Genomic DNA, 26,641 nt, shown 5'->3' with positions numbered 1-26,641 from the left:
TATATATATATATATATATATATATATATAACATCCAAAAGAGGAAAAGAATAAAATAGCAGCTTTGTTCTGTACAGACATAGAGGCAAACATTTTTTAACCGTAAAAAGGTTTTAAAAAAGTGACAAAAACCAATGAGTGTATAAAAACGATCCTGCAGTCAAAAATACAACTGTAAGACCTTTATATGTGTTTGAAATGTAGATAAACTATTGACTGTTCGAAAAAGAGACCACCTGTGACTTGAAAGCTGTCTCTAGGCTACTAAAATCACCTCATTTTCTGTCTCTTGCGTTGTATTCAGTACAGCAGTGCCGGCGAACCATGTTCACCTCCCACTGTGAAATGCACAATTGAAAATCTCAGAAAAAAAAGGTTAGAAGAAGTCAAAGTGGAGCCAGAGTTGTATTCGTAAAGTATAAAGTTCAGTGATTTGCTCATTTGAAGTGCGACCTTCTGATGCTTTGATGTTTTCAGTCCTTTTTTTTTTCTTTTTTCTTTTTTTAAATAAATTAAACAAAGACAGAGGCTGTGACTCAGAGTTGGCTGTGCTTCAATCACATGCCTTCTTCCCTCAGATGTTTGAAAGATGAAAGTAATGAAGGGCATGTAGGTGGGCAAGCAAACTTTTGATTAGCCAATCAGCACCACGGCTTTTCTCTTTTTCTGAAAATCTGTCAGGTGTTTGTAATGCTCTCACATATTTAGTGCTTTATTAGTCTTGCTCACCACTCAGTCACATTTTAAATGGCCATGGATGCAGGCTGTAGCAGACATCCGTGGCCAATTTAGAAACACCAATTGACCTAACATGCACGTCTTTGGACTGTGGGAAGAAGCCAGAGTACCTGGAGAGAACCCACAGAGGCACAGGGAAAACATGTCAACTCCACACAGTGTCCGCAGCCAGCGTTTGAACACAGAACCTTCTACTTTGTGAGGCGACAGCTCTTACCACTATACCACTGTGCCGCCATGTGATTGGTGTGCACACAGAAAAAGAGAAAAATTATTACATAGGCTGAGAACAAGTCAGCCAGTCCTCAGTTTTGAGATGGAACCAGTAAAATCTGCATTAAACATAGAAAATAAGTGATAACCAATGGTGAAGGCAGCAAACTCCTACACACAGCTGCTCCAGGAGCAGTGACAGATAAACATGAAGACTGAAAACAGCCAGGCAATCTTGGCATTATCTTTCACACAGACACAACTCTGAACCACAATCGTCAGTAAGAAGGGACACCTTTTAGGAAACTGAAGAGAAAGCATGATTTGGCAATAGTCTGGCAGAAAATAGATCTTCCTCTACCATTCTGACCTACACAGGACAAAATCCCATAGAAACATCAACAGTAAAATAAAATGGAAAAAAAAAAGATCTTAGAGGATCAGAAAAGTTGGAACCTTTCTAATCCTCACGCAACATGAGGCAGTCTGCTCATGTGAATACAGTCATTTTGATGGAAAGTAATTTTAGAAATGGAGCTATACCGTATTATGTATTATGTGTATAAATACACACTTGAATATCCATCACATCACCTCTGAAATCATGAGGAAAAAGTGCTCTTCTGTTGGTTTTGCTGGCAGATATGCTTTAAAAAAAAAGATTTTCTTAAAGTTCATGTGTAAATCTGTAAGTCAGGATACATGCCTGTATCGTTTTCCTTCTTTAAGGACTCTTACATAACAAAGACTCAGATACAGGCTGCGCAGGATGGAGTTTCCCAGTGTTGAGCTTGAGCCACCAATTGCTCTGTGCTATCTTGTTTTCCATTTCTTCCGAGTTTATGTTTGACCTTAAGAGTGGAGAGACCATCTACTGGCAAACAGTAGAAGAAAGCAATTTCTTACCTCATCCATCCCTCCTTAAGAGACAGATGAGAGGTCTGTGATACCCTGTGTAAAAGGGGAAGGAGGAGAGGGCTGGTCTGATATCAGCAGGCTGATGACTGGGGCAGTGGTAGCGCCCGTTCGTTCTTTCTGCCCCCGTTCATGTGTGCATAGGGTTGTATCTCATCAAAACTGGGCCGCAGCACCACGACAGGCCCGTTGGCCGAAGCATGTCCTGAGTGCTTGTCCAAGGCTAGTCCTGGAGACGCCAAGGCTGAAGCAAGTGGGCCGGGAGGAGAGTTAGAAACAGGTCCCAGTAATGGCGTACTCGGGCCTTGCATGGGGGATAACTGATGCGTAGAAGGAGGAGACATGCCTCCTGCACACCCAGACGAGGAAATGACAGCAGTCGACGGCTGCCTCACGGATGAAGGGTCCAGTGGAATGTTCTCCATGTTTTCTACCTCCATGTCCAGCTCCTCTGTGTCCGGCGGCTTGTTCTCCTCGCTGTAGAAGAAGCTCACTTCCCTGAAGGGAGGATCCAGTTCGTCTTTGATGCTGCTGATGATCTCCAAGAAGGACGGACGCATCTTAGGGTTATACTGCCAGCACATTCGCATCAGTTCAAACCTGAAAGATAAATGACAAAATCATCATTTTTGTCATTTCTGTGTAAACATTTCTCACACACCAGCTTGAACTGACAAACAGAAACTTCTTAAACTGCAACATATAAGCAAACTTTACAACCGGTAAGGACAGGAGGGATGAAAACATCATGTGGCCCTGTAAGTCTTGTTTCTGTCCAGCAGGTGGCAGGAGAAACTGAAGGCCCCTTTTGGGCTTTTTGGCACTACAACTCAGTTCATAACACTGATCATGAAGAAAGAACAGAGACTGTAATATCAGCGTTGGTAAAGTGTGCTACACTAGATTTTATGCTTCACAGTTCTTTCTTTAAGAAAAGGGGGGGAAAAAAAGGATGTCGTTATTGTAAATACCTGTCCTTACCACTTGTAGCTGCTCATTAATTCGAAGCAGGTTTGTTGGCAGGTAATCTTGGTGAGCATGCCTTCTCTTTAAGTACTGTCCCATAAAATTATATAATTAAAACCCTGTAAGACTGTGGCCAAAAGACTAAATATATGTGCGCGCGTTCCAAAGTTGCTGCAAGCTACAAGGCTTTCAGTGGCAATAATATAGTAAGTAAATCCACAAACTATTTTTATGCCAGTTCAATTGTTTTGAAATTTTGCCGTTTTTTTTTTTCTTCTATTTTGGGGGTTCTGTTTGTTTTTTCTTTTTAACAACAAATACAGTAAGATCAGAAATGTAGCATGCACTCAGCAGAACAGTAAATCATACTTAAGGTTACTGTGCCAGGCCAGCGACCGAGCTTTGGGAATGTCAAAACAACATCATAAACGGGAGAATTATTACAGTTTTGTGTGGTGCTGGACCGCACACCACAGCTCCAATTATACACAAACAAGCTCAGAATACTCTCTAAGGCCCGCTGACATAAACACCTTGGCCATCGCTGCTCCGTTCTTGCTGTTCCCTCTGTCTTGTTTTTCCTAGTGGTCTCTTTGCCATCTAGAATAACCTCTGCAGCTGGGTGCCAGCTCCTCTCCGCGCCAGAGGAATTATGGGTAAAGCTTTCTTAAGCACGTGCCTCGCTTCATGCTCTGAAGCAGCAGGGGGCGGCTCAGACTTGTTTTGCACATGTGCAGGAAGTGTCTCAAAGTTGACGTTCAGATGTCCGAGCTCGGGCAAGCAAGGACCTCCCGTGAAAAAGGCGCACGGCGCTTGGAAGTAAGGCCGATGCACCAGAGTAACCCGTCTGCTGCAAACTTCCGACGCCGTCTCGCACGAGGCTTCTTGATGCAAATTTAGAAAACAAACACTGTAAATCCTGACTTCTTGTCAGCATCCTGCCAATCGTGACCCACAGGCCACATGCTTTGGCTAAACTGACTAACATTGGACCTGTCAGCAACACAAAACAGATTACATGAGCTTTACTTGCACTGCATTAAAACTCCACTTGTTCTTTAGCTGTGTTTTTTTTTTTTTTTTTTCCCCGAATCACTTCACATTCAAATTTGAGTGTACCAAATGTGCTGTATAAATACAGCTGAGCAGCAGCTATTAAGTTACTGAGATGGCGGCTCGGATGGTTTGCCTCGGGTCTGCTTTTTTGTTTCTGTTTTTCTTTATTTGCTCTGGCTGATTCGATATCTTTGCTTGGCTGTATGTCTGTATCTGTATTATCCTGCGAATTTGCCATCTGCACGGTATTAAAATATAGTGAGAGCTCATGTGTGTTAACGTACTGGGCCAATAAACAGATTCTGACTTCACTGTCTGATATACTGTATAAGGACGGTTACAAGCGAATATGAGATAGTCAGTGTCAGAATTATAAGAAAATCTTCACTGGCCTGGATAAAGCCAAATATTCACAGAAGAGATGGGCCAACAAAGCTTGATAAAAATCAGAAACAGACGCAATTTCAGGCCAAGTGTGAGTGCAAAAAAGTCTCCAAACATCTATGCTAAATGCTTAATAAACCTGAACAGGAATCCCTGCCAGATCTGAAAAACTTCACACGTGCAACCTCCCCGGCGTGGCAAAACCTTGACGGATAATAGCGTGTAAGTGATATTCCACAGAAAAATAATGATGTTTAATTTAGTCACATTTATTTTCCAATTCTGAAGGAGGAAAAGCACTTTTATCTCTGGGAAACTCTAGACAGAAACATGAGAATAACAATCAGTGACCAAAGCTACCTGAGAAACAAAGGAAACAGTACAAGTAGGAGACATTTAAGGCTCTCGAAATATGACTCATCCCTGTTTGTGTTAACCTGCCCACTTCCACTTCTTCTGTATCTTTCTATTCAGTCTTTGTATGAACTCTCTGGCTTCACTGCACTTGGGCAATCTTCTGGAAATCTCCATTAAGTCACTACAGCAGAGGCGACCATCGACAGTGGCCTGACTTCCATGTGTGCTGCTAAGCCCTGACTCCACCACCTCTGTAACACAATCCACACACTCCTGTAATCAGGACAAAACAGCCACGCTGCCATAGAAACACGAGGTTTGTGTCTGCACAACACTTGATCCTCTTTTTCTTTTTTCTTTTTTTTGTTACTCACACTCTTTCTAAGGTGAGGTCAGCCGTGGAGAGTGGGAGGGGAGAGAGCAGAATGCCTTCTTATTGAGGTCAGAGACGGAGAATCGAAATGCATGTATGCAGCGCTGCATGCCGACGAGCAGGCTGTGCTCGGGCTTTTCTTTCCCCTCTAACTTCCAAAGTGTTTGATTGATTGACTGATTAATTTAAAGTTAAATAATGATAACTTTCTCATCCACCACGCTGACAGACAGGCACTACCTCCCTCCGTAGTAGGAATGAGGGGCATCTTTCACACACTGATTGTGGCATCCCTTCTATGGGCCGGCGCTGAAGGCTGAGCAGGGTTCTCACTGCCAGCTGACCACTGAAGCTATGTCGTCAACGGACCACATTTATCCTGTGACGTTAATGTCGGCCCTCGTCCTGGCTCTACCTTAACTTATACACACGATATCCTTCACACTCAGAGCCACAACTTAAAATAAAACGGGGCAAAATATTAATAGGACAGAAGACATGGGTGGCTGCGGCTGTAGAGGATAAAATATCCTTCATAAATCCAAGCTGATGTTACTTAGTTTTATTGTTCTTAAGGGCAGGGTCACAGATTTGAAAAAAGAAAGACTTACAGCATGTCAGGGCAGTTGTCAGGTTTGTCCAAGAGTCCTCCCTCCATGACAAAGCGCAGCACTTGTTCATTAGACATCCCCTGGTAAGGCTGTTCAGCTAAGGTGGCGATTTCCCACAGCACGACACCAAATGACCTGCAGCGAGAAATTAGGCAACATATTCAAGTAATATATTGTGGTATTTTATGTGATGCTCTTTCGGCTTTCACAGTAAACGTTTATTTTAACCATCGATCAAGCACACATATTCTTTTATTACTTAGGAATAAACTTTACTTTGAAGAGCCTATCCTACATCATCGCTCTAAATTTGAAAGAAATTACATCCATTATGTTAGTGACTAAATTGTTATCAGGGTGACCTGAAAATGCCTCACCAGTAATACTTGGTAACCATCTAATAAAAGCAAAAACTCCCTCCACTCAAAATTGAGCTGCACTGTTTGCATACAAACAATGAGTACAAATCATATTTTTCATATATTCCTTTTTTAATAAGAGCCACATATGGTGCTTGTTTGAGAGCCGTGGTGCTTGAGATGTGCATAAATGTCCAACCTAAACAGAGAGGAATATTCTAGTAATGGTTTTAGAGGGACTAAATGTCAAACAGCCTGACTGACTGATACAGAAAAGGTAATAAAGGCCTTTTAATATACAGAAGAGGGGGGAAAAAGACTGATGTCAGCATGATAACATGCTCACAGTGACAGGCTGATGCTAGGCAGGTATCTGATTTGGCGTGCTCTGTGCCTTAGTTTATTGTGTTAAGTTGGTGAGATTTACTGGAATCTAGTCATTAAAAAATGTATTAGAAGATTGAAAATTCTGATCTCGTGATGAAGCAAGATGAAAAGGCAGAGAAAGTGGCTGTAAAGCAGTAAGTGGGATTCATCTCCTGGGTGCAGTGAATGTCTGAACCCAATTTAATCTAAGGCTAACCGATAGTTTCTGACTTTTTGTTCTGTCCGTGTTGGACTGAAATACTCTCACTGCCATCCATCGATCGCAGTACTAACAGCGCACAAGCTGAGCTGACACTGCTGACTTTATTTCAGGCTTCATTTTTTTTCTTTTCTTTTTGGAGTGTGTCATGTATCCTTAGCTCATATCTGTCCACAAGTTCCCCAAAAAGATGAATGCTATTTTAAATATTGCAACTTTAAGTTCCCCAAATAATCTGCACTAGAATCCAAAATGAACGCAGGATGTCGGAGAGCTGGTACTGAGCATTTACCCTGCTTCTTATTTTAACTTCATGACGTGTGGCACGGTATGTTGTAACACAGCTTACATGATTACAATACTGCAGGAAAAACCTCAGCATGAAGTATTTCTTCAGTTTAACTTCAAGACTGCCTCGCGATGACCACAATATTTGTTTACTGTACTACTTTGGCTAGCCAAATTTTCAAATGGTATGCTTAACTTAAAAACAAAATAAATAAAAAAAGGCCTATTACAATACTGCACACCAGGATCTCAAACAGTCACCTACTCATGATGACATCAGGGTTATCTTACACTAAACTTCTTTACAACATCAAAGGGGAGGATATAGTACACAAATTGTGGAGGTGTGTTTGTGCTGGCACGGCAACCTCTCATTTAAAGACATCTGGAGCAGTTTAAGCCCACTCTTAGGGACTAACCCGTGACATTTGGGGAAACAAACATGCAGGGGGTTCTAGTAAACAGTAGTAAAACACAGGAAAAAAGTAGCAGTGCTGTAGGCTGGGAATCTACGAAACAGTGGAATAATAGAGTTGTCAGTAAATGGAGAAAAAAAGAAGAAGAGGAATACTCCTGGCCTGTACTTTTTTGCCAGGAATTTCCAAAGAGGCAGCCAGAAAACCAAAGGTTTGGATGCTTTTGGAAACAGTAGTCATGATTTAAAAAAAAAAAAAAACTAAAGTAGAAAATTATCATTAGAATATATTATCTAGTTTTTTGCCACAGCATGAACTGTTTTAGAGTATACACAAGGACAAAGGCAAAAAAAATATTGAGGTGGTTATGGAAAACTTAGCATCTTTCTGGATTTAAGGAGGTTCATACATGTCTAATGTAGGGCTGCCACGATTACATCGACTATCAAAATCGTTGACAACTGATTTAATAGTCGACGCGTCGTTTGAAGCTTTGTAAGATCCCAAAAGACGCAGGAATAAGTAGTAGGATTTAAGAGTGTAATAACGGACTGAAACAGAAGATGGCAGCACTGCATGTACAAGGATGCCAGCTGCCGTTAAACCCCGAAGAAGAAGAAGAAGAAGAAGCTGTGTCCCAGAATTCATAGCGCAGCCCAGCTCAGTTTCCAACAATGCGGCAGTTACTCCCCAGTGTACGAGGATACCGCCACCTGCTGACCGAGCGAATAAACCCTATTATAAACTGAATTAGCGTCATTACAAACGTGTGTTAAATTTGATTTAGCGATAGTCGAGTGTGTTTATGCTTGTCTGTGAGGAGAGGATTGTTGGAATAGTGATGATGATGTGCGCTATCACTGTCAATTGTCAGTAAACACTTCATCTGGCTGATGAATCTACACGTGAGATATTACAAAGTCTGCATTATTAACTCTGTAATTAGGCGCCATTCTTCTTATTTTACGGCGCTGTTGCTCAATCGGGGGACGCTCTCTGTTGAGGAGAAAAGCATGAATTTCTTTGTATACGGATTATCCATTGTTTAAATGTCCCGGGCAGTCAGAGCTGTTGAGAAATGCTAGGAGCTAACTGGGCGCTAACCGTATCATTCAAATATATTGAATGTCGCAATGTTGGCAAAGAGAGGAAGTGACGTAAGATTTGCGCATGCGGGGTACCGATCGGGTTTCCGGTACGGATCGGGTAGTGCCCACAATGGCGGCAGCTAGTTAGTTTTAATATTACTCTTATTATTCTTTCTGGGTCACAAAATAAACGTTTAACATATTTTCAGGCGAGAATGTAGCTGTGTAAACCTCAAATATCTGCTCAGTTTATCAAGACACCACATATTTTCAAAAGCGCTCCGACGTTTTCGGAGACGTCTGTTACCCACTAGCTCGATAGCTAGCCGGGTGCAAGGCTCACTAGAGCCCGTGAGAACGGCTCCCGGAAAATTGTTTTCAAACCCACCACCGTCTTTCGCTACTCAGGTTAAACATTTAAAAGTGACTTAGATAACTTAAAAATGTTATTGTTTGGCTTTTTTTTTAGTATTTTATTTGTTCCTGAGTAAATCGGTTTGGCTGAGATTAAAGTTATAGTTTTTACACAGCTGAATAAACGTCAAGCAGACAACTGGTTATCAGAAGTGCGAGATGCTGGAGAATATACTCCGGTGTCCTGTTATATTTTAGATAGCAAGGAGTTTCTTAAACTTCACCGAAACAATCTGCAAATTTCACTAAAATTTAATAAACTATCATCTTGTCTTTATTTTTAGTTAGCACATACCTTAAACACTTAAAGCTGTAAGCTAATGATAGTTATATAAGAGCAGATGCTGCTGGTGCAATAAGCTGTACATCCAATGGATGCATGATCTTTAGTCGACTAATCGCAAAAATAATCGGTGACTAGTCGACTATCAAAATAATCGTTTGTGGCAGCCCTAGTCTAATGCAGGCTTGTGTATATGTAAGAGTGATTTGCTGCCATACCAGACATCAGACATTGTAGTAAACACGCCATCTTTCAGTGACTCTGGAGACATCCAGCGGACAGGCAGCAGGCCCTTTCCTCCTTTTCGGTAGTAGTCCGTCTCATAAATATCTCTGGTCATGCCAAAATCTGGAAAAAAATGAAAGCAGAAGTTGAGGAAGCCACTAAGTATCACTCATTATGTGTGGGAGAGGAAGCTCCAGAGAGCTCATCTATCCCTCTCACCTCTTCCCTCCCCTCTGTCCATCTACATTAACGTGCTTGGGTCCGACACTGAAATCCAAACAGTTTTTTGTCAAGGCCGGCAGAGCGGGGGAGGCTGAAGGCAATATATTAACTTGACTTACCTCCAATCTTCACAGTGAAGTCCTCTGCTACCATGCAGTTCCTCGCTGCCAGATCTCTGTGGACAAATTTGTTGGCGTTTAGGTACGCCATACCGTCTGCGATTTCTCCAGCCATCTGGATCATCTTTTTGAGTGGGGGTAAGACCTGGCTGGTGGCGTTCTGCGGTAGAGCAAGAGGCGGTGAGAAGAGAAACTCCATGAAAAGCACTATTCAGTCAGTCGACATATCACGCCTTTCTGCTTTAATCAGCTGAGCGAAACAAAGCGTAGCGTGGATGATGTATAAGCGTGGCAGAAGAAATTGTAAAAATTAAGAAAGAGAGCAGAGGTGTGTGTGTGTGTGCACACGTGGACAGGTTGCTTACTTCTTTGCGCAGGGAGCGCAGGTGGCTCTTGAGATCTCCGCGAGTCATCAGCTCCATAATCACTAAGGTTGGCTGTCCCTGAGAGACCACGCCAAGCAGCCGCACCTACATTAATCACAGCAGTGCAGAGGGGTCAGCTCTGATAAAACAAAACTGTGTCCAAAATACATGCTACATATAACTTCAAAGTAGGTTTTGTTCACATAGGAAAATATGAAATATGCTCAAAACTTTATAAGCTCTGAAAAAAGGTTTTTTTTATAAAAAAAAAACAGCACAGAGTTCATTCAAATAGGCAAGTCAAGTTCAGCTGTGATCCAGCAGATTGATGATACCCTTCTACACTTCTACAAATCTCTTATGGCACCTTTAACCTGCCTGCCTGCCTTTGGTGGATCATATTGCTGTTCACCCTAACTCGTGCCAAGAATACCCCAGAACAGAGCCATGCCACCAAATCCAAATTACTGCACATGTGAGTATTCACCTATTACAGTGGTCCTGACTCAAATCACTTTGTATTTTCCATTGATCAACACCATTCTCCCACAAAGCAAACCACAAAGTCTCACTAGACTTTCTCACTGTTGGGTTTTGTGTGATTTCTTGTTAGAATAAAATGTTTGGCTTCCACTAAATCTAGATAACTTTAAAGACCACCACATAGTGCATTCAGTAGCAATAAATTACTAGGCAGTAAGGTAGGTTGTCTGACTCAGAAGCACACTAGGTTACAGTTCAGCTCCATCCTGCATTTGCAATTTAAATGTGTTTTTTTTTGTTGTTGTTGTTGCTTGGAGCATTGTTAAAGATCTTTATCCTTAAAAAAAAACAGTGACTAATAAAAAGGCTTTAACAACACATCCACGTTATGCAGTTACTGATGCTGTGATCACACTGAAGTGAGAATATACAGTATATCCTGGAGTCTGAACTGCAAGTCATGCTGCAGCTGTCGGAATAAAGACAACCACAGCGTACTTGAGTCTACGTCTGCGAGGATCAATTTCATCTCGTGACTGGATTCATTATGACAATACACTGGTTTATTATTAATAACCACATGAGCCAGCTGGTAAGGATTTGATGACGCGTCCAACTTACCACATGGTGACAGTTGAACTCCTTCATGACAGAGGCCTCGTTCAAAAACTCAATTCGCTCCCTCATGCTGGCCGTCTCATTGACCGTCTTGATGGCCACTCTCGTTTCAGGTTCGTCCTTCACTACTCCCTTTGCGATGCCTTCGTACACCATGCCGAAGGATCCCTGGCCCAGTTCCCTGTGCATAGTGATCTTCTCCCTTGCTACCTCCCACTCATCTGGGACATACACTGGTGTGGCACAAGAGACAGCGGGTCACCATCAGAGTTTAAACACCCCACCCAAAAAACCCAATGAAAAATAGACCAAATATCCAACAGTCTTACTCTCAGTAGCACTGAGGTACTCTGGATTGACTGATGCATACAGGACGCCGTTCCCCAGTCTGTCACTGTTCCTGTTAACACAAACTCAGTTAGCCTGCAGGCAAGTCTGATTGCAGATGCTGTGTACAATTTTCAAGAGGAAGTCTACTCTTTACCACAGGGGAACGTTAATGAAAACAACACCTATTAGCGCTGATTAACATTACACTGATCATTAAGCTTCGTGAGCATAGCCAGGCAGAACAGCTTAATCAAAGAACTTTTGTCAGGCAGTTTTAAAAGCGCGTCTGCAAAAAGATACTTGCCTCTTTTTGTTCACATAGAAGAGGATGGTGATGAGGCTGGCGATAAAAATTGTCACAATGATGGGAATTATGATGACCACATACAACATAACACCGTCATCACCTGTCAGAGAAGACAAAAACCGATGGTGTCAAGTCCTATTTATTTTTCATTCCTCTGCATTCCATGTAATTAGGGAGAAGTTCATTACGTTTAGGTGGAGACACATAGAAGAAAACACTTTCTGTCCAGGAGCCGTTTCCTGCCGGGGAAGTGGCACGCACTCGGGCGGAGTAGTTCCCCGAGCCAAGGTTGGTTAGTCGAGCTCCTTTGTACCGGCGGTAATCCTGTCGCGACACACACTTGTGCTTCTCAGGCTGGAAGAGAACAAGCACACGCTGGTTACTGCTTGGAAGAAAACATACCATCCGGTTAATGTTCTCATCTAATCAAAAATATGATTTCTTGTTTCTTATTTCAGGTGAATAAGGTTTGATGGCCTCCAATCAGCTTTCTATTGTGTAGAGATTGTCATTTGTTTTTGGTTTTACTCAGTGTTTAAGCCCTGCGTGCATGAGCATGATTGGAGTCTGGTGCACGTTTTAAACATGTGAATCCTCCACTGAGCAAACACTGAGAGCCTTTTCAGTTGTTTACAATATTTGGATAGTCATGGATTCCAGGCTTTTCAATGTTGAAAAAGGAAATGACCTATGATAATAAGCTATAATTACCCCAGTCCAGCTCACCTCATTACCCAGGCGGAACTTGATCTCATACATCAAGATGAGTCCATTGGGCATAACGGGCTCTGGCCAGTGCAGCACCACACACCCCTCGATTTTGTCACACCTCTCAAAAATCACCTTGCCCGGGATGTCATCCGCTTTGACTGGGGGAACAGGCACAACCACGATAATATAAACAAGGATATTTAATTTCAGAAAAGGTGCCAGCACATTTCATTTTCCACACCACTATATTACCAAAAACAGCAGGGATGCTGTGTAAATGAAAACAAAATCAACACAATCACTTGGAGTCATTTTAAATCCTCAATCTATTTGAAAACAGAGATTTTATATTTTTATATTATATTTATATTTTAACCCTCTCCACCTTTATTTCCGAAAGGCTCAGCTTTGTTTTATACCCAGTCATGGTACCAACCTCCTTCCAATTAACCCAACTAAGTGTGAGATGTTTGACCAAGTGTTTTTCAGCATTATACACCTTTTCCAGTGTTTTTTGCCCGATATCCAAAAAACACTGGAAAAAGTAATATTTGTGACTTTTTCAGGTAAATACAAGAAATGCACTCTCTTTATATTTGTCAGCATTACTGAAAACAGGTAGTTGAATGCAGGCTTTTTATTATGTTTCTAACCTGCAGGTTTGGTCCTGGAGAAGACGAAAGCTCCAGCGCTGCACTTCCCCACCACCTCGTTGCACGCATGGATATCAATGCGGTAGACGGTGAAGGGCCGCAGATTGGGGATCTCTAAATACTCTGTTGTGCTCTTGTCTTCAGTGAAGGGGAACTCTACGTTAGGAGGAATGCCATCTGTACTGTTATCCCCTGCGCCGAGAGTGGTATTCCCTCTGCCGCCCTCATAAAACAGTGTGTTGTTTGCTGTACCAGAAAGGTCTCTGCGCCGACGTTCTTGAGGTCTGAAATACAAAGACACAATTGAATATAAAACCTGTAGCACAGATCATTAAAATTCAATGAGCAGTGCTGGGGAAACAAAAGACAAAAAGGTGCATTGTATGTCCTGGAACCCTTATTGTAGCATGTCAGTGATGGTTTATACCTCCTGAAAAAATGTTTGCGCAAAGCTAAACATCTTTCATGGAAAGCACGGAGTGATTGCTACTCCCAGTTGTGCTGTTCTTATTAGGTCATTAGATCACTGAGAGGCTGACTGACGGAGAAATGCAAAAAACAGACATTAACGCTAATGTCCAAAATGCCCCTGATAAAAAAAACAAACAAAAAAAACCCAAAAGGTTAAACTCTGAAAAGTAATGTTTAGTCTTCAGTTCACTCAAAGTTCATATGATACTGGGTGGAGCTGCCAAGACCTGGACATCATCATAATTGAAAGCAAAGAGGCGATGACAGCTGTGACCTTAGCAGTAGGAGATACCACAGGACATCTTGTCCACCTGTGAAAGATGCAGGGTGGTCAATAAGACAGACAAAGAAAAAAAGCACTTGCTGTGACTCAGAAGATAAAAGTGTTACTGATGCCCTTTATAGAGCTCGTACACAGACATGTTTGGGGGTTGTCTAAAACCGAATGTGACAATGAACAAGTGACTGGGTTTAGACAGCTTAGCTCAGAGAAAAATAGCAACTTCAACTAAATGACTCAAACTGTACACTGAGAATTAGAACTGCAGCTACTTTTTTTAATAATTTGTTGTTTTTGTAATAATTAATAGATTCATTATTTGGTCTACAACACCATTAAACAGTGTTTTTAACAATCTGACTAATAATTCAAATCCATAAAATCTACTTTTTGTAATTTTTTCATGAGATGAACAGAAACCACAAATCCACAGAAAAAAGAATTTGTTCCTATAGTCATGTGCAAAAATCTTGAGCCACCGCTTCTCTCTTTATAACGTTGGCATTTACATCAACACTGGCAAGTGGTGCAATACAGAAACAACTGTGTTTGTTGTTATAGATGTATAAATATATATATTCTTTATTTTATTTTTTATTCTTCTTTTGCACTGAGAGAATTGCACCTCAATTTCATTGCTGTAATGACAATAACGATTCAGTTCTGATTTCTTTATATTTTGCTTCCAAGAAGCCAGACTTTCTTTTAATTTTTAGAAGTTACATTGAGTCGAAGTTCTTCATTCTTTCTAAAGGTCCTTCAAATTTTTTTCTTTGGTATTTCTCTGATTTTCTGAGCATTTTCAGAGAAACCTTTTGTTTTGTTTAGTTGTTAAGCAACTTAACACGAATCTCTGAATCATTAAATTGTTATAAAAGAACCCAGCTCGAGGGATGCAGCGGTGTTGTTCCTACGCATAGCAGATAACTTAGCAAAGACGTATTTCTTTAGTTGCCAAAGACAACAGGTCCAGGTGAGCAGCAATGGACAGAGGAGGTCAGGAGAGATGTGTCTGCAGCATTTCGGCCAGTGGTGTCGTGGATTTTGTCGAAATTGGTGGAATGATCAAGTTATGCAACACCATTTGGAACGTGTAAGAAAGGCAAAGAGTGATAATGATCCCAAACACACTGCCAATGCAAGTAAAACCATACGGGATAGCAAAACACACAGTGCAACACGATCAGTCATGGACCGGCCTCCCCAAAAACCGGATCTCAAGATTGTTGCAGCTTGACAAAGAACAGAACAAAAAAGAACAAAAATTCTAAGAGATTGGAGAAGCCCGGAGAACTATTCATGAAGACGACTTTAAAAATTTACAAAGAAAGCTTGCATGTTTGCACATTTCAATAAACTTCTACACCTGTTCCCCATTTTCCTAGCAAAATATAAAATTGAAGACTTTTACGCAGTACAGTAGACTACCATGTTAAACTAAGAAGCTAACTAAGCAAAAGCTACAGAATGCATGTTTTATTTTACTTACTTTTGTTTTACTTTAAAACAAAAGTAAGTCTGTGAATTGGGGAATGGGAGTTGATTGCACTGCCTATGTGCGCTTCACTGAGTCCTCGGAGCAGGGAGCAATGGCCCTAACAAAATCACACGTAATTGTGGTCAGCTCAGTGCAGTGGCAGTAGCTATGCTGGAGGCTGGATGGGACTTCTTCTTTTACGCAGTACAGTAGACTACCATGTTAAACGAAGAAGATAACTAAGCGAAAGCTACAGAATGCGTGTTTTATTTTCAAGTCGACCTGCAGGAAGAGGAGTGCACAGACAAAGACAGAAATGTGGGAAAGGCAGTTTCACTGACATGTCAGCATTCCTCTCTGACAGCTAAAAGTGCTGCAGTCCAGCAAACCAAAGCCCAGCCTTTTAGTTATTACTGACTACATCACACATACATGAAAACTGACAACATGGTAGAGACTACAGACAAAAGACTCGTGACACTGATTCACTCTGACAGTAGCCGTTCATCAAAGCCAAGAAGAAGAAGAAATGAGCAGGCGACAGACATTTTATGGCTTCGACTTTCTGTATGGGCGATAATGACAGTGAAATAAGAAAAAAGAAATCATCTGCTACCTGTCACATGCTTTGTAGCTGTAGTTACTACAGTGCCCTGACCTCACCTGCTAAAAAAGCTCTACCTTTATGCATCGGAATCCAGAGAGGAAAGCCGTGACTACACATTCACTCCATGGTTAGTGGGGCACATTGTAAGCAGTTGACAACTCATACAATACAACAGGATCATGGATAATAGTGAAACATCTGATAGAAGAAGAGGCAACTTCAGGGAGTCCTTTTCACCTCATCTGTATGTATTCATCGTGAGGCAGCCCCCTTCCTTTTCCCCATAAATCAGTCTGCTTTCCTTATTTTCTACTTGTCTTCTACGGCTGATGGGGCTCTTCCCTCATTCATTTAGATTCCAGATGGATTCACTGTACATTTCCTGGCAGCTGCCTCGTTACAGGAAAGAAAAAAAGAGGAAAAAAAAGCCTCGGACAAAGAGAGCATGCAAGGGGAGGAGTAGCGTGAAGTGCCGAGTTGAGAAGGACAGAATGGAAAACATTTCCTTTTCTTTCTCTTTCTGTTTTCATGCACCCTCTTTTCCCTCACCCTGGGTCTAAACCCTGAACTTTTGAGAAAGAAAGAAAGACAAAAACTCCCTCATTTTCCCTAGAGTGGTTTGTAATAATGTTGGCTGTGTTACAGTGGAGAGGCTGTGCATACACTGGCCGAGCTCCTCGCTGAGGGCCAGGGACCTGCCACCCGCCAGTTTCCTAGACACTTCTACTGAAACAAATCAGCACAGCCAGAGAGAAGAGGAGGTGTAGATAGATAACAGTTCAGCCAATTTTTAGCAGTTTTCCTCCAAAACATATTGATCAAATTCCATGAACAGCACTACGAAGTAAAAGGTCAGTGCTGTTCAATTAAATAAACTTCCTCATTTTAACAAATGAATATCCATCAGTCTATCCTGTCCTATCCTATCCTATCCGAGAACTGTGGGAGAGGAACACTGAAACATCCATAGCCACGAGCAAGTGAAATGATAACACAACACAGATGTCAGTCCTGTTGCGGGGAACAAAAGCATAAGCAGCTATTGTGTAGCCAAACGAGGCCCTTCAGACTCTTTAATCTCGTCTCTCTCCTGGGTTTGTTTGTTTTGTCCAAATTGCTGCCTGGTAGACCCCATCAACCCCTGTGCCACCGTTGCCGCGGCAATAAAAAAAGCCACATGAGTGCTGAGGAGGCTTTGGAACCTACTCAGCATGTCTCCTTCATCTGCTCCACCCAACAAAAGGGCCGGCCTCAGCGGGCCAGCTCAGCGTCCGTCAGGTTCGTCCACACCCGTCATGCTCAGATCTTGTTCGCTCCACAGAGGAGCCATTAAACCCGTTCCACCACCTCAGTCTTCGCATTGACCCAACAAGGCAATTACATTCAGTGCTCTGATAGCTGTCTGCACTTGAAAGGGAGGTCACAGCCTATAAACGGTTTAAGGAGGCCACTGATGTGACATACCTTGCCAGAAAGATGGAATTGTGGAGGAAATTCTCAAAAACTTTCAAGAAGACACGGTCGTCCTTCTCACGGTCCTTCTCTTCTGGTGTCTTCTGGCAAGCACAGCACAGGACCTTTTCTGGCCCTGCTAGGTCTGACTTTGTGGGCTTTGTGTTCTCTTCCATGTCTGTGAGCTCCGTCGCCGGGATTCGGATTGGGATCTTCAAGTCTGTTGAAGAAAATATGAAATGAAAAGCCAGGAAAAAAAGAGTGTTTAGCAAGGGTGGGATTTAACCTTACCAATTACAATGGCCAGCTTTTTGTTTTGGCAAGCTAAAGCTCTTCCAGGTGATTGTCCTCTTTTAACTGTGCATTAAGATTAGTTTAAAAAACAAATAATGTTTGTACGATGCAAGAAAGACTGAGTGGCCTTCGCTAAGTAACTGGAAAGGTTTGAAAGGTCAGAGAATAAAGACATATTGGCTGCTTATTAGAATAAGGAGGAGTGCAGACCTTTGGAGCAGTAGTCATGTTGGTAGAGCTCCCTATCCTCAGCTTGACGCTGCCAGCGGACCAGGTAGTAAGTGAGATTGCCGTTGGGCAAAAGTGGAGGTGACCACTTCACCACCAGCTTTGTTGAGGAATTACCATATGCACGGGCATCTTTAGGCACAGACGGCACTGTACCAGGGGGAAAGACTAGATTATTTTATGTCGTTCATGTGTTTATATAGTTGCGCAACAATAATAATGTAAAACTGAAGCCAAAACCAAAAGTGATGGTCACACTTACACGATGGGTGTGTGCGAATATAAATGATGTCACTCTTTGCTCCAGTGGCATCTTTGTCGCTCTCTTGCAGGGTGATGGCCTTCACAAAAATAGCATACTGAGTCCAAGGCTTGAGGTGCTGAAGTCTGACATTTGGGTCATTGTTATTATCTTTAGGAAGATCCACATCCACCATGTGCCAGCTATTTGAGCCACAGCCATCTTGGCCATCAAACTCAGTGATGTTCTGGAAAGGACTGCAAAAAATACATTAAAAAAAGAATTTCATTAAAAAAAAAAAGACAGTTGACATGAAAGTAAGACACTAAATTACTTTATGCTCAGAGGCTAATAATAAGCCTTTGTGTACTCACGATTCCTTGTAGTAAATGATGAAGCTGATAAGGGTTCCATTTTTGGGGGGCTGGTAGCGCTCCCATGTCAGATTGATCACATGGCTGGATGTGATGTTGGATTTGAATTTCAAGATATGGCTTTCACCTGGCCCCCGGTGAGACATATGCATAAAGTAAAAACGTGCACACAAGCTGAATGACTGAATGAATGTGGACCAAAAATTCACACGAATTTACTCACAATTGGCTCTTTCACCATTGTTGCGGAAATCCCCTTCCTCTGGCTTCACAGCTATGCCAGTTTTATCCCACATCTTGTAGATCTCAGACATGCAGAGTTTGGGGTTCTGACGGAAGAATAGACGTCCACTGCTAATAGTCAGGTTGTGCTCAGTCCAGTTCCACAAGTACTTCAGATTCTGATTGTTGATGGCGGAGAATGAATACATGCTGGGAGAAAAAGATCAAAAGACTGTAAGAAGCACCTCGTATAGTCTCTATCAAAAAAACCAAACGTAAAGTGTTTCACAGGATATAACGTTCCCCTAAATGTTGTTCAAGGAGCTTTTTTTTGCCACCTGCTGGTCCCACTAAGGACCAGCAGATGTGGATATTACGGCCTCAGCTTTGTGTGTCTCCCTGAAAACAGGCCTCCATTACTACAGACGAGGACATAAAACAGAAACTGTCACGCCAACACTTTTAGCTCTACCAGTCCAAGTACCACAGATGAACACCTCCAGAGGGAAAGGAATGCCTGCCACCCTCAACAGCATTCCTTGGTGAAACTTAACCCTGGAAGAAATGATAACAAGAAGGGCGACAGGCCCCATGACCCCTTTGGCCATCACTAAAAAAAACTTTCACTCGTATCTTGGACTAGTGTTAATATCACAGTGAAGACACTAATGGACTGTACATTTAACTTTGTTTAAATCTTACTGAAAATGTATTATCATCATTATTATCTTCATTAATATTATTATTAATTCATCTCTTCATTGACCTATTGTGCTAAATTACAGTAACGTATTAATTTTCGCACTCTACTGGAACAGATGATAATAATAATAATAATAATAATAATAATAATAATAATAATAATAATAATAATAAACTGAGTCATTTTATCTAGTTTCCCTTTAAGGTCACTTTCCATTTAAGCCAACGTTAGTCTGATTAGCTGCTTCTGGTGGGCGGGGTTTTATTACCATATTAATCACAGCTGTTCCCTCAGGCGTCATACAGAGCCAAGAGTGCAAAAAAAACCCCCAAAAACTGAGATTTTGTCTTTCAGGCATATTTGTATGGAAGTCTACCCCATTATTTGAAACTTATCATAGCAGCTCTCTTTAGACCAGCGAAGTCAAACTTATTTTAAAGGCCCGCATACAGCCTGATCCTAAGTGGGCCGGATGAGTGAAACTTGCATTCCTGTCAGTACAAAGAAGTTCATCTACACATCTAATCTCTGAGATGTCTTAACGTAAGATATAGAGATGCAATTTCAACAGCACATCTTAGGTTTTATACATGATAAATAACAGATCCCAGAAAACGTTCTACTAGCTTGCTTCCTGTATTTCCTGTAAGCATTGTTTTTCTTGATTGATTAAACATTTTCATTTTTAAAACTGTGATTTCTATAGACAGTGGAAAAAAGGAACATTTTCTGTCATTTAATTCTTTAACTAACACCTGACTATTTTGATAAAGTATAAATGGCTGTGGGGGAGGTCTTTATCGGCAGAAAAAGCCATAAAACGTATGAAAATCCAATAGTAAGTCAAAAAACTTATACTCTCCTTTGTATCCGGGCTGATTCTGGTGTTATGTTTAGCGCTCCTGCTTCAGACTGAGTTGTTTTAACTTGATTTGTATTTTTTAACTTCCTTGTCTGTAAAATATGTGTTGCCTTAGTAGCCACAGTCACTTATCTAGCCTTTGTGCATGACATTTTATAAGGATATTGCGATATCTGTGAAAAGTGTTGCAAAAAGCATTCTTATCAACAAGAGGTTAGTTTGACATCTATGGATGTAAAACAGTATGCTTGCTGCTTGGCTCCGATCCACTCTTGTCCTCTAATTCCCTCTCGCTTCGCACGTGCATGCTACCACAGCCTAAAAGTGCAGACGAGCCTTACTTGTCGATGAGTTCCTGCCCCTTGATGTAACGTAGGCTCTTGAGGAAGGACAGCGAGCCAAGAGCGTCGGAGTGTCGAATCTTAACATAGCCCATCACTGTCTGGATCAATCCCATGAATCTCTCAAGCTCGGGGGCTATATTATCTGAGGACAAGAGATTTAACAAAGAAAAACAAAACACATTTGGTCACACAAAAATACAAAAAAGCTATAAAGAAAATCTATTGCTACTGTGATAACCAATTTGGTCTTCATCCAAATCCGCCAATGAACGCATAACGGATTAATCTTTATCATATACAGGGATTACCTTTGAGCCACTCTATCAACTGAACAAATAAACAGCATTATAACATAATGTGATAATTGGGTTAGAGTGCAAAAAAGCACATGTGATGTTGCTCCACCCGGCCCTTCTGCTTTTACTATACCTCCAAACATAATAAATGTAGGGAAGTCAAGTGCAACAAGCTGTAGTATAGTGAGTGTAGACAGTAAAAGTTTACTATTAAGTACCATGTAGCAGATTCTGGCCAAGTTAAATAATTCACTGGCTCACACTCATCATTTTAAGTGTACAAAGCTATAGTTTGCTTAGCTGCAGCATAGCAGTGTAGTGAAGTCCACACCAAAATGTAAAGTACATGTGCTTCTAAGAGGAATGTTCATTGTACAGAGCTGCACTCACTTCCACGGCGGATATTGATGTCCAGATTGCCATCGATGACGGTGCAGTCCTGCAGGAACTCGGCAGCATTCACAGAATCGATGACAGTGGATCTGCAGACCTTATCACACGGGCCATTACAAGCACTGCATAGCATACTGTATAAAGAAGAAGCAAATATAGGGGTGAATGAGCAAGAAGAGCCATGTGAAAAAACTAAACAAAAAAACAAAGTGTCAGAAATACAGAGAAAAACTTTTTCTACCACGCCCTGAAAAAAATTTGCTCACTCCCCAGCTCCCAAGCATTCCAGAGAATTCATGCAAATAATTTCAGTGCATGATACAAGGTCACCTCTCACACGGAGAGTTTAATCTTTTATGGGCCCTTGACTGAACTCGGTTTCGTGAGAGAGTGACTCATTGTGTTGACCTCAGAGACAGAGCAGCAGTCGTACGGCCAAAAAAATATCCGGCAGCAGAAAGGCTGCATGGAAACTTTACAGACATACAAATCCGAAAGAGACAAAACGGGACAAAAAGGGTGTTTTTATTCCTGTCCCTCTCTTTCGAGATATATATATATATATATCCTTGGTTGGGAGATGTTAAGTACAGGAAGTTTTAGGACACTCAAGCCAAGTCTCTTCTTAATACCTTTATTTGCTAGCCTGTAAAATCTACCAGTGGTAAGTGTTGAGCACATTTTACACTTTCTAAGTAGTCTGGGAAAAACCTTGAAACATTAATAGCCCGCATACTCTAAAACCTCTAGCACTTCCAGTTTTGCAGAAAGGAAGTTTTTGAAGAGCCGAGGTCAGGTGAAGTTCAGCTGAAGGATACTTCATGCAAATAGATTCATTATGCCTAAGTGCACAGTGCTTTAGTGTATGTGGGCACTGCAGAATAAACATGCATCTACTTCAGAAACAATACCAAGACCTGTGGCTCTCCTTTTGATAGCAGTCAGGTTATAACCCTTACAAATTCAAATACAGAGTATTAAGAATGATGGGCAAGCCTGGAAAACACTTAATATAATGTGAATGTATTTACGTTAACGTATATGTTACCATGGTATTTCCAAATGATCAGGGCCTAAAGTAAGAATAAAGGATTCATCTTTACCGATTAGTCTCGTTACGTGTGAAGCCAGAGGGACAGTCGAGCATACACTCTCCATCGTGGATAACAAAGTGAAAATCGCTGGCCAGATGCACTTGAGCGCACAGTTCCATGGTAATGCAGCGCCAGCCCTCAAACTTGTAGGTGCCCGGGGGACAGTTTGGGACACACCGACCCTCGTGGTAGTAGTGGAGACAGGCGGAGCAGGACATGTCATTGTTGGGTTCGGTGCAGCTACCGAGGCACTGGTTGTGGCAACACTCCCCCTTGTCAGTACAGGCAAGCCTACATTGCTTCGGGCAAACTGACAGAGACAGAGAAAGACACGGTAAGTAAGTGTCAGACATATAGAATGGCTTGAGAACACCCTAAACAAAGAAAGTATGCAAGGATAATGTTCCATATACACAGGTCTGCAGAAAGCATCATTCCATCCATATACATGGAAAGCCAGATGTAGGAAGAGAAATAGCAAGACACCCAATTGAAAAGCAAAAAAAAGTTAGACATCGCATTAAAAGGAGGAGATAAGGAGGAGATATTTGACTTCTTGGGCCTGCTGTGCTTGGTTTTAGGCAAGAACAATGCATTCTTTTACTTTCAAATATTCTGTCATGGTGGAAGAGAATCACACCCTTTCTATTACAGCGTCTAACAAAGAATCACTTCCCACAGAAAATGATTGCGCAGGGTGTTTCGAATTAAGCTCGAGCCCCATGAATAATAGTCACTGTTTTTTGGGCATCACTCAGAAACCAAGCAGCAAACAATATGTTATCAATAAAGCGCGGCATTTTCCCATTGCTTGGAAGGACAGACAGTTAGTCAGATTTATCTGACTGAGCTTGAAACGGGACGGTTAATATACGAGTCGTCATCACTAGAGAATAAGTGTTTCCAAGTCCAAACTTTGATGCAGGAAAGACTACAGTTATGAGAAAGTACTCATTCAGCTAAGAACACACTACAAAACCCCGATCTTTGCTTGTATGTAGTCTTCCTAAGTACTTGTGTTAATCCCATCTGTCTTACTCTAAATGAACAGTGACATATGAAAAACAGCAAAAGCAAAAGGAAACGTCTGTTTTTAATGTTCAAAAGCATTTATTTTTTTTGCTGTAGCCTATTCACACAAAGTCTCCTCAGGAAAAACAGATGTAAAGAGAAGAAAGCAGACGTTTCCCACCGCTAGCTAATCATGAGACACAGGGGTGCCCTAGTTTTAGATAAGCCTACTTCCATAGACAAAACACCTGGACTGTGTGTGTCTGTGTCTGTGGGAATCTGTGTGGTTGTGAAAGGCCTGGTGACACTGTACTTTATACAAATAGCAGCTGAGGAGTCACTTGGGGGGGGGAAAGCTGCCCTCTGTAACAGATAATAAATCTATTGTTTTTTGTTAATTGTTATTTATCGCCGTTTCTTAAATCTGCCTAATTTACATAGAAACTATTTGGAAAGAGCAATGCTTTTTGCGGCCTCCACAGACGTTTGTTATTTAGATTTTGAGAACGTAAGGGTTTACCATTTATTGTTGTGCTTTTGACTACAAGATAAATTTCTTTGCATAAAATGAAGTGAAAAAATGAGGCAGAGGAACTGTGATTTCTCCATGCAGTCAGAGCTTAAAGAAAACACGAGTACACACACGCCATCAATATGTTTTATGTGTTATTTTTATATTATTATTAAAATTCGCACAACCATTACAATACACAAATTACTTCATTCATATTATTTAAGCCTTCCTCGTAACACACGCCATTGTCTGAATGAAGAGTGCACATGTGTGTCCAACGTGTTAGCATGCATGTAGATATGTGAATATTTGTGTACGCTGCAGAAAAGGACTCTCTGCTCCGCTTGTTTATTTGATTTTAAATTAAAGGCAGGTTTGGGTGCATTGCGTTTCATTTGTGTTCAATTTGTTAATCAGTAAAGAAAATTGAACCCTTGTGTTGGGCTGATCTCTGGAAGGGTACTTCCCCTTGCTTCACAAAACATCTGTGCAGGTTGAAACGGTTCACGGTACAGATCAGCACTGCTGCGGAATAAATGCATACTCAGTCTGAGACTTTCATTTCTGCAAGGTTTCTCAAATACATCTTTCTTATATTATCAAAACAAAATTATCAGCAATATTCTTTGAAGGAGGTAATGCACACAGTTGTATGAAATCTCCATCACTAAATTATAGCTTCTTTAATAAACCTTTAGGTCTTTACCTGTGTTAAACTGATTGGAAAGAGGTGTTCTGATCATCATTGCAATGTGCAAGTAAAAGTATGTATGCCTACACAGATATTCCATTTTAAATAAATAAATAAAAATAATCAATTTAGAATTCCCATTTTTTCATTTACAAAATTTCCCTTCACTTTAATATTTTTAAGTTAGTTACAAAAATTTAAGAACCTATTCTCAATAAGTGTTCTTATTATGGGCCACATATTGGTTGTTTCAGTAGCTAATGACAAAAAAAATTCAAGCATTTGAAGTACTGGAATCACTAAAATTTGAATGAGTTATATGACCAGAAAGCTACTGAACAGCGTATTTAAATCATTAGTTTAATTACATGCCACATTATAATTCGTAATCATAATTATAGTTCTATACTGCACCACCCCAACAAGTGTTTGCATGATGACATGAGTATAATACTCAGCGTGGGAAAGGCCATAATGCTATGTATATCTTCCTCTACGCACATTTTCTGTGACGACAGGATTCGAGCGGCTCCTTCACAAACAGTATATTTTCACCAATAGTGTATCTAACTGTTTTGGATTGGGTCCAGTACAAATACCAAAGATCTTTTTTTTAAACTACAGCATCAAATGCCAACACACTCACATACTTGCATGTAGCAGCTATGATTTGATTAGAAACATGATGCTGACTCTAGTATGCCAGAGCAGGCCGACTGGTGCTGCACATTTAGTAAGAAAAAAAAACACAGCGTGGCTTCATTTTCTTGGAATCCTACCAAAAGGGGGCAGCCAAAGCAAACTCTAATGAGCCTTATTGGAGCTTCTTTCTGCATCATTTTAAACGACTCCTCAATGAAGAAAAATCCCAAACATGCATACCTTCCTACAGAGGAAAGCAGACAGAGGCGAGGAGGGGGAGTAACTGTCTTAAATCCATATAAGTCGACCCGGTTTCACTGCGTGACCAAACAACCCGTGGTATCAAGGATACAATCCCCTATTTATAGATGGTCGTAATGCAGCCCTATTTCCACGCTGCTGCTCTCTACACATAGCTATGCTGGGTAATGTAGGTTTCCACTACTTCAAAGGAAAGGGACTACCTAACAAGGGTCTCCTCTTAAGATAAGTCGTCATCATCCTTGTAGTCCCCCGGGTAAATGTTTAATATGAACTGGAATGCATCAGGAGCATCAGCAGGTCTGGATTTGACCCTTTTTGAGTACACACTGCATTAAGTAACCTTTTCGAAACTTGCAAATCCCACCCCCACCTCCCTGCAGAAAAGTCAGATTGCTGATTGTTGGGTTAGGGGACCCTTATAATGTTGTTCCTCTCTCACAGTACTTACACAACCCTCCTCTCTCCCTCCGCAAACACTGTCTGGTCAAACATCGGAGCCAACCAACAGCCTACCCCCGCTGTTCACCAGACCGCTGCGACACGAAGAGTGGCCAGGTTCGTTTCATTAGTAGTAAACGGCACAACAATCCGCACAGAGGAATCTCCTTCTGAGGAGCTGGCGAGGCCCTGGCTATAGTCACCATTAAATACAGCAGCAGGGGGAGGAAGCATTGCTAATAGGGAGACAGGCTGACAAGTTTAGTTTTTGTTCTAAAGGTATTATCCAGCTGCCGGGCTATGAGAAGAATCTGCAGAATGTTCCAGGCTACGGAGAATTCAACAAGGAGAATGTTAATCCCTATTAACAACTTCCACAACTAGCTGCAAACACGATTACAGAGCAGTCAGAGGAGAGAAAATCTTACAGACATGGAAAATGCAAATACAATATGAGAAAAATGTAGCCATACAACAGATTTTATAGGAAGTGCATTTGTCTCCCACCACCCATAGCCCCCTACTGAACCCACGGCACTCACCTCAACACTGTATGAACCAAAAAGCAGCTTTAATCTTATAACAAGATGGTTCAATTTCAACACTGTTTGTTTTCAGGAGGATGTGTGTGTGTGTGTGTGTGTGTGTGTGTGTGTGTGTGTG

At 41.3% G+C, this 26,641-nt stretch overlaps 1 protein-coding gene across 1 annotated transcript in view; it reads right to left on the bottom strand.

Moving 5' to 3' along the window:
• Positions 1-1,602: 1,602 nt before the first annotated feature.
• Positions 1,603-26,641, bottom strand: part of igf1ra (insulin-like growth factor 1a receptor) — a 71,109-nt gene continuing 46,070 nt past the window's right edge. The window contains exons 3-21 of the mRNA XM_005933055.2: positions 22,428-22,728; positions 21,322-21,458; positions 20,633-20,777; positions 18,728-18,936; positions 18,505-18,631; positions 18,152-18,387; positions 17,872-18,039; positions 17,380-17,587; positions 13,081-13,364; positions 12,443-12,585; positions 11,905-12,070; positions 11,714-11,816; positions 11,409-11,479; positions 11,083-11,312; positions 9,979-10,083; positions 9,614-9,773; positions 9,266-9,395; positions 5,614-5,748; positions 1,603-2,466 (exon numbers count right to left, since the gene is read on the bottom strand). Coding sequence (XP_005933117.1) covers positions 1,941-2,466; positions 5,614-5,748; positions 9,266-9,395; positions 9,614-9,773; positions 9,979-10,083; positions 11,083-11,312; positions 11,409-11,479; positions 11,714-11,816; positions 11,905-12,070; positions 12,443-12,585; positions 13,081-13,364; positions 17,380-17,587; positions 17,872-18,039; positions 18,152-18,387; positions 18,505-18,631; positions 18,728-18,936; positions 20,633-20,777; positions 21,322-21,458; positions 22,428-22,728 — 3,584 coding nt within the window. The 3' untranslated portion in view covers positions 1,603-1,940. The remainder of the gene's footprint in view (positions 2,467-5,613; positions 5,749-9,265; positions 9,396-9,613; positions 9,774-9,978; positions 10,084-11,082; positions 11,313-11,408; positions 11,480-11,713; positions 11,817-11,904; positions 12,071-12,442; positions 12,586-13,080; positions 13,365-17,379; positions 17,588-17,871; positions 18,040-18,151; positions 18,388-18,504; positions 18,632-18,727; positions 18,937-20,632; positions 20,778-21,321; positions 21,459-22,427; positions 22,729-26,641) is intronic.

Source organism: Haplochromis burtoni, unplaced genomic scaffold, assembly GCF_018398535.1.
Source record: "Haplochromis burtoni strain Fernald_Lab_line unplaced genomic scaffold, NCSU_Asbu1 Contig_164, whole genome shotgun sequence".
Taxonomy (NCBI): domain Eukaryota; kingdom Metazoa; phylum Chordata; class Actinopteri; order Cichliformes; family Cichlidae; genus Haplochromis; species Haplochromis burtoni.
This window is presented reverse-complemented; position numbering and strand designations above follow the sequence as displayed.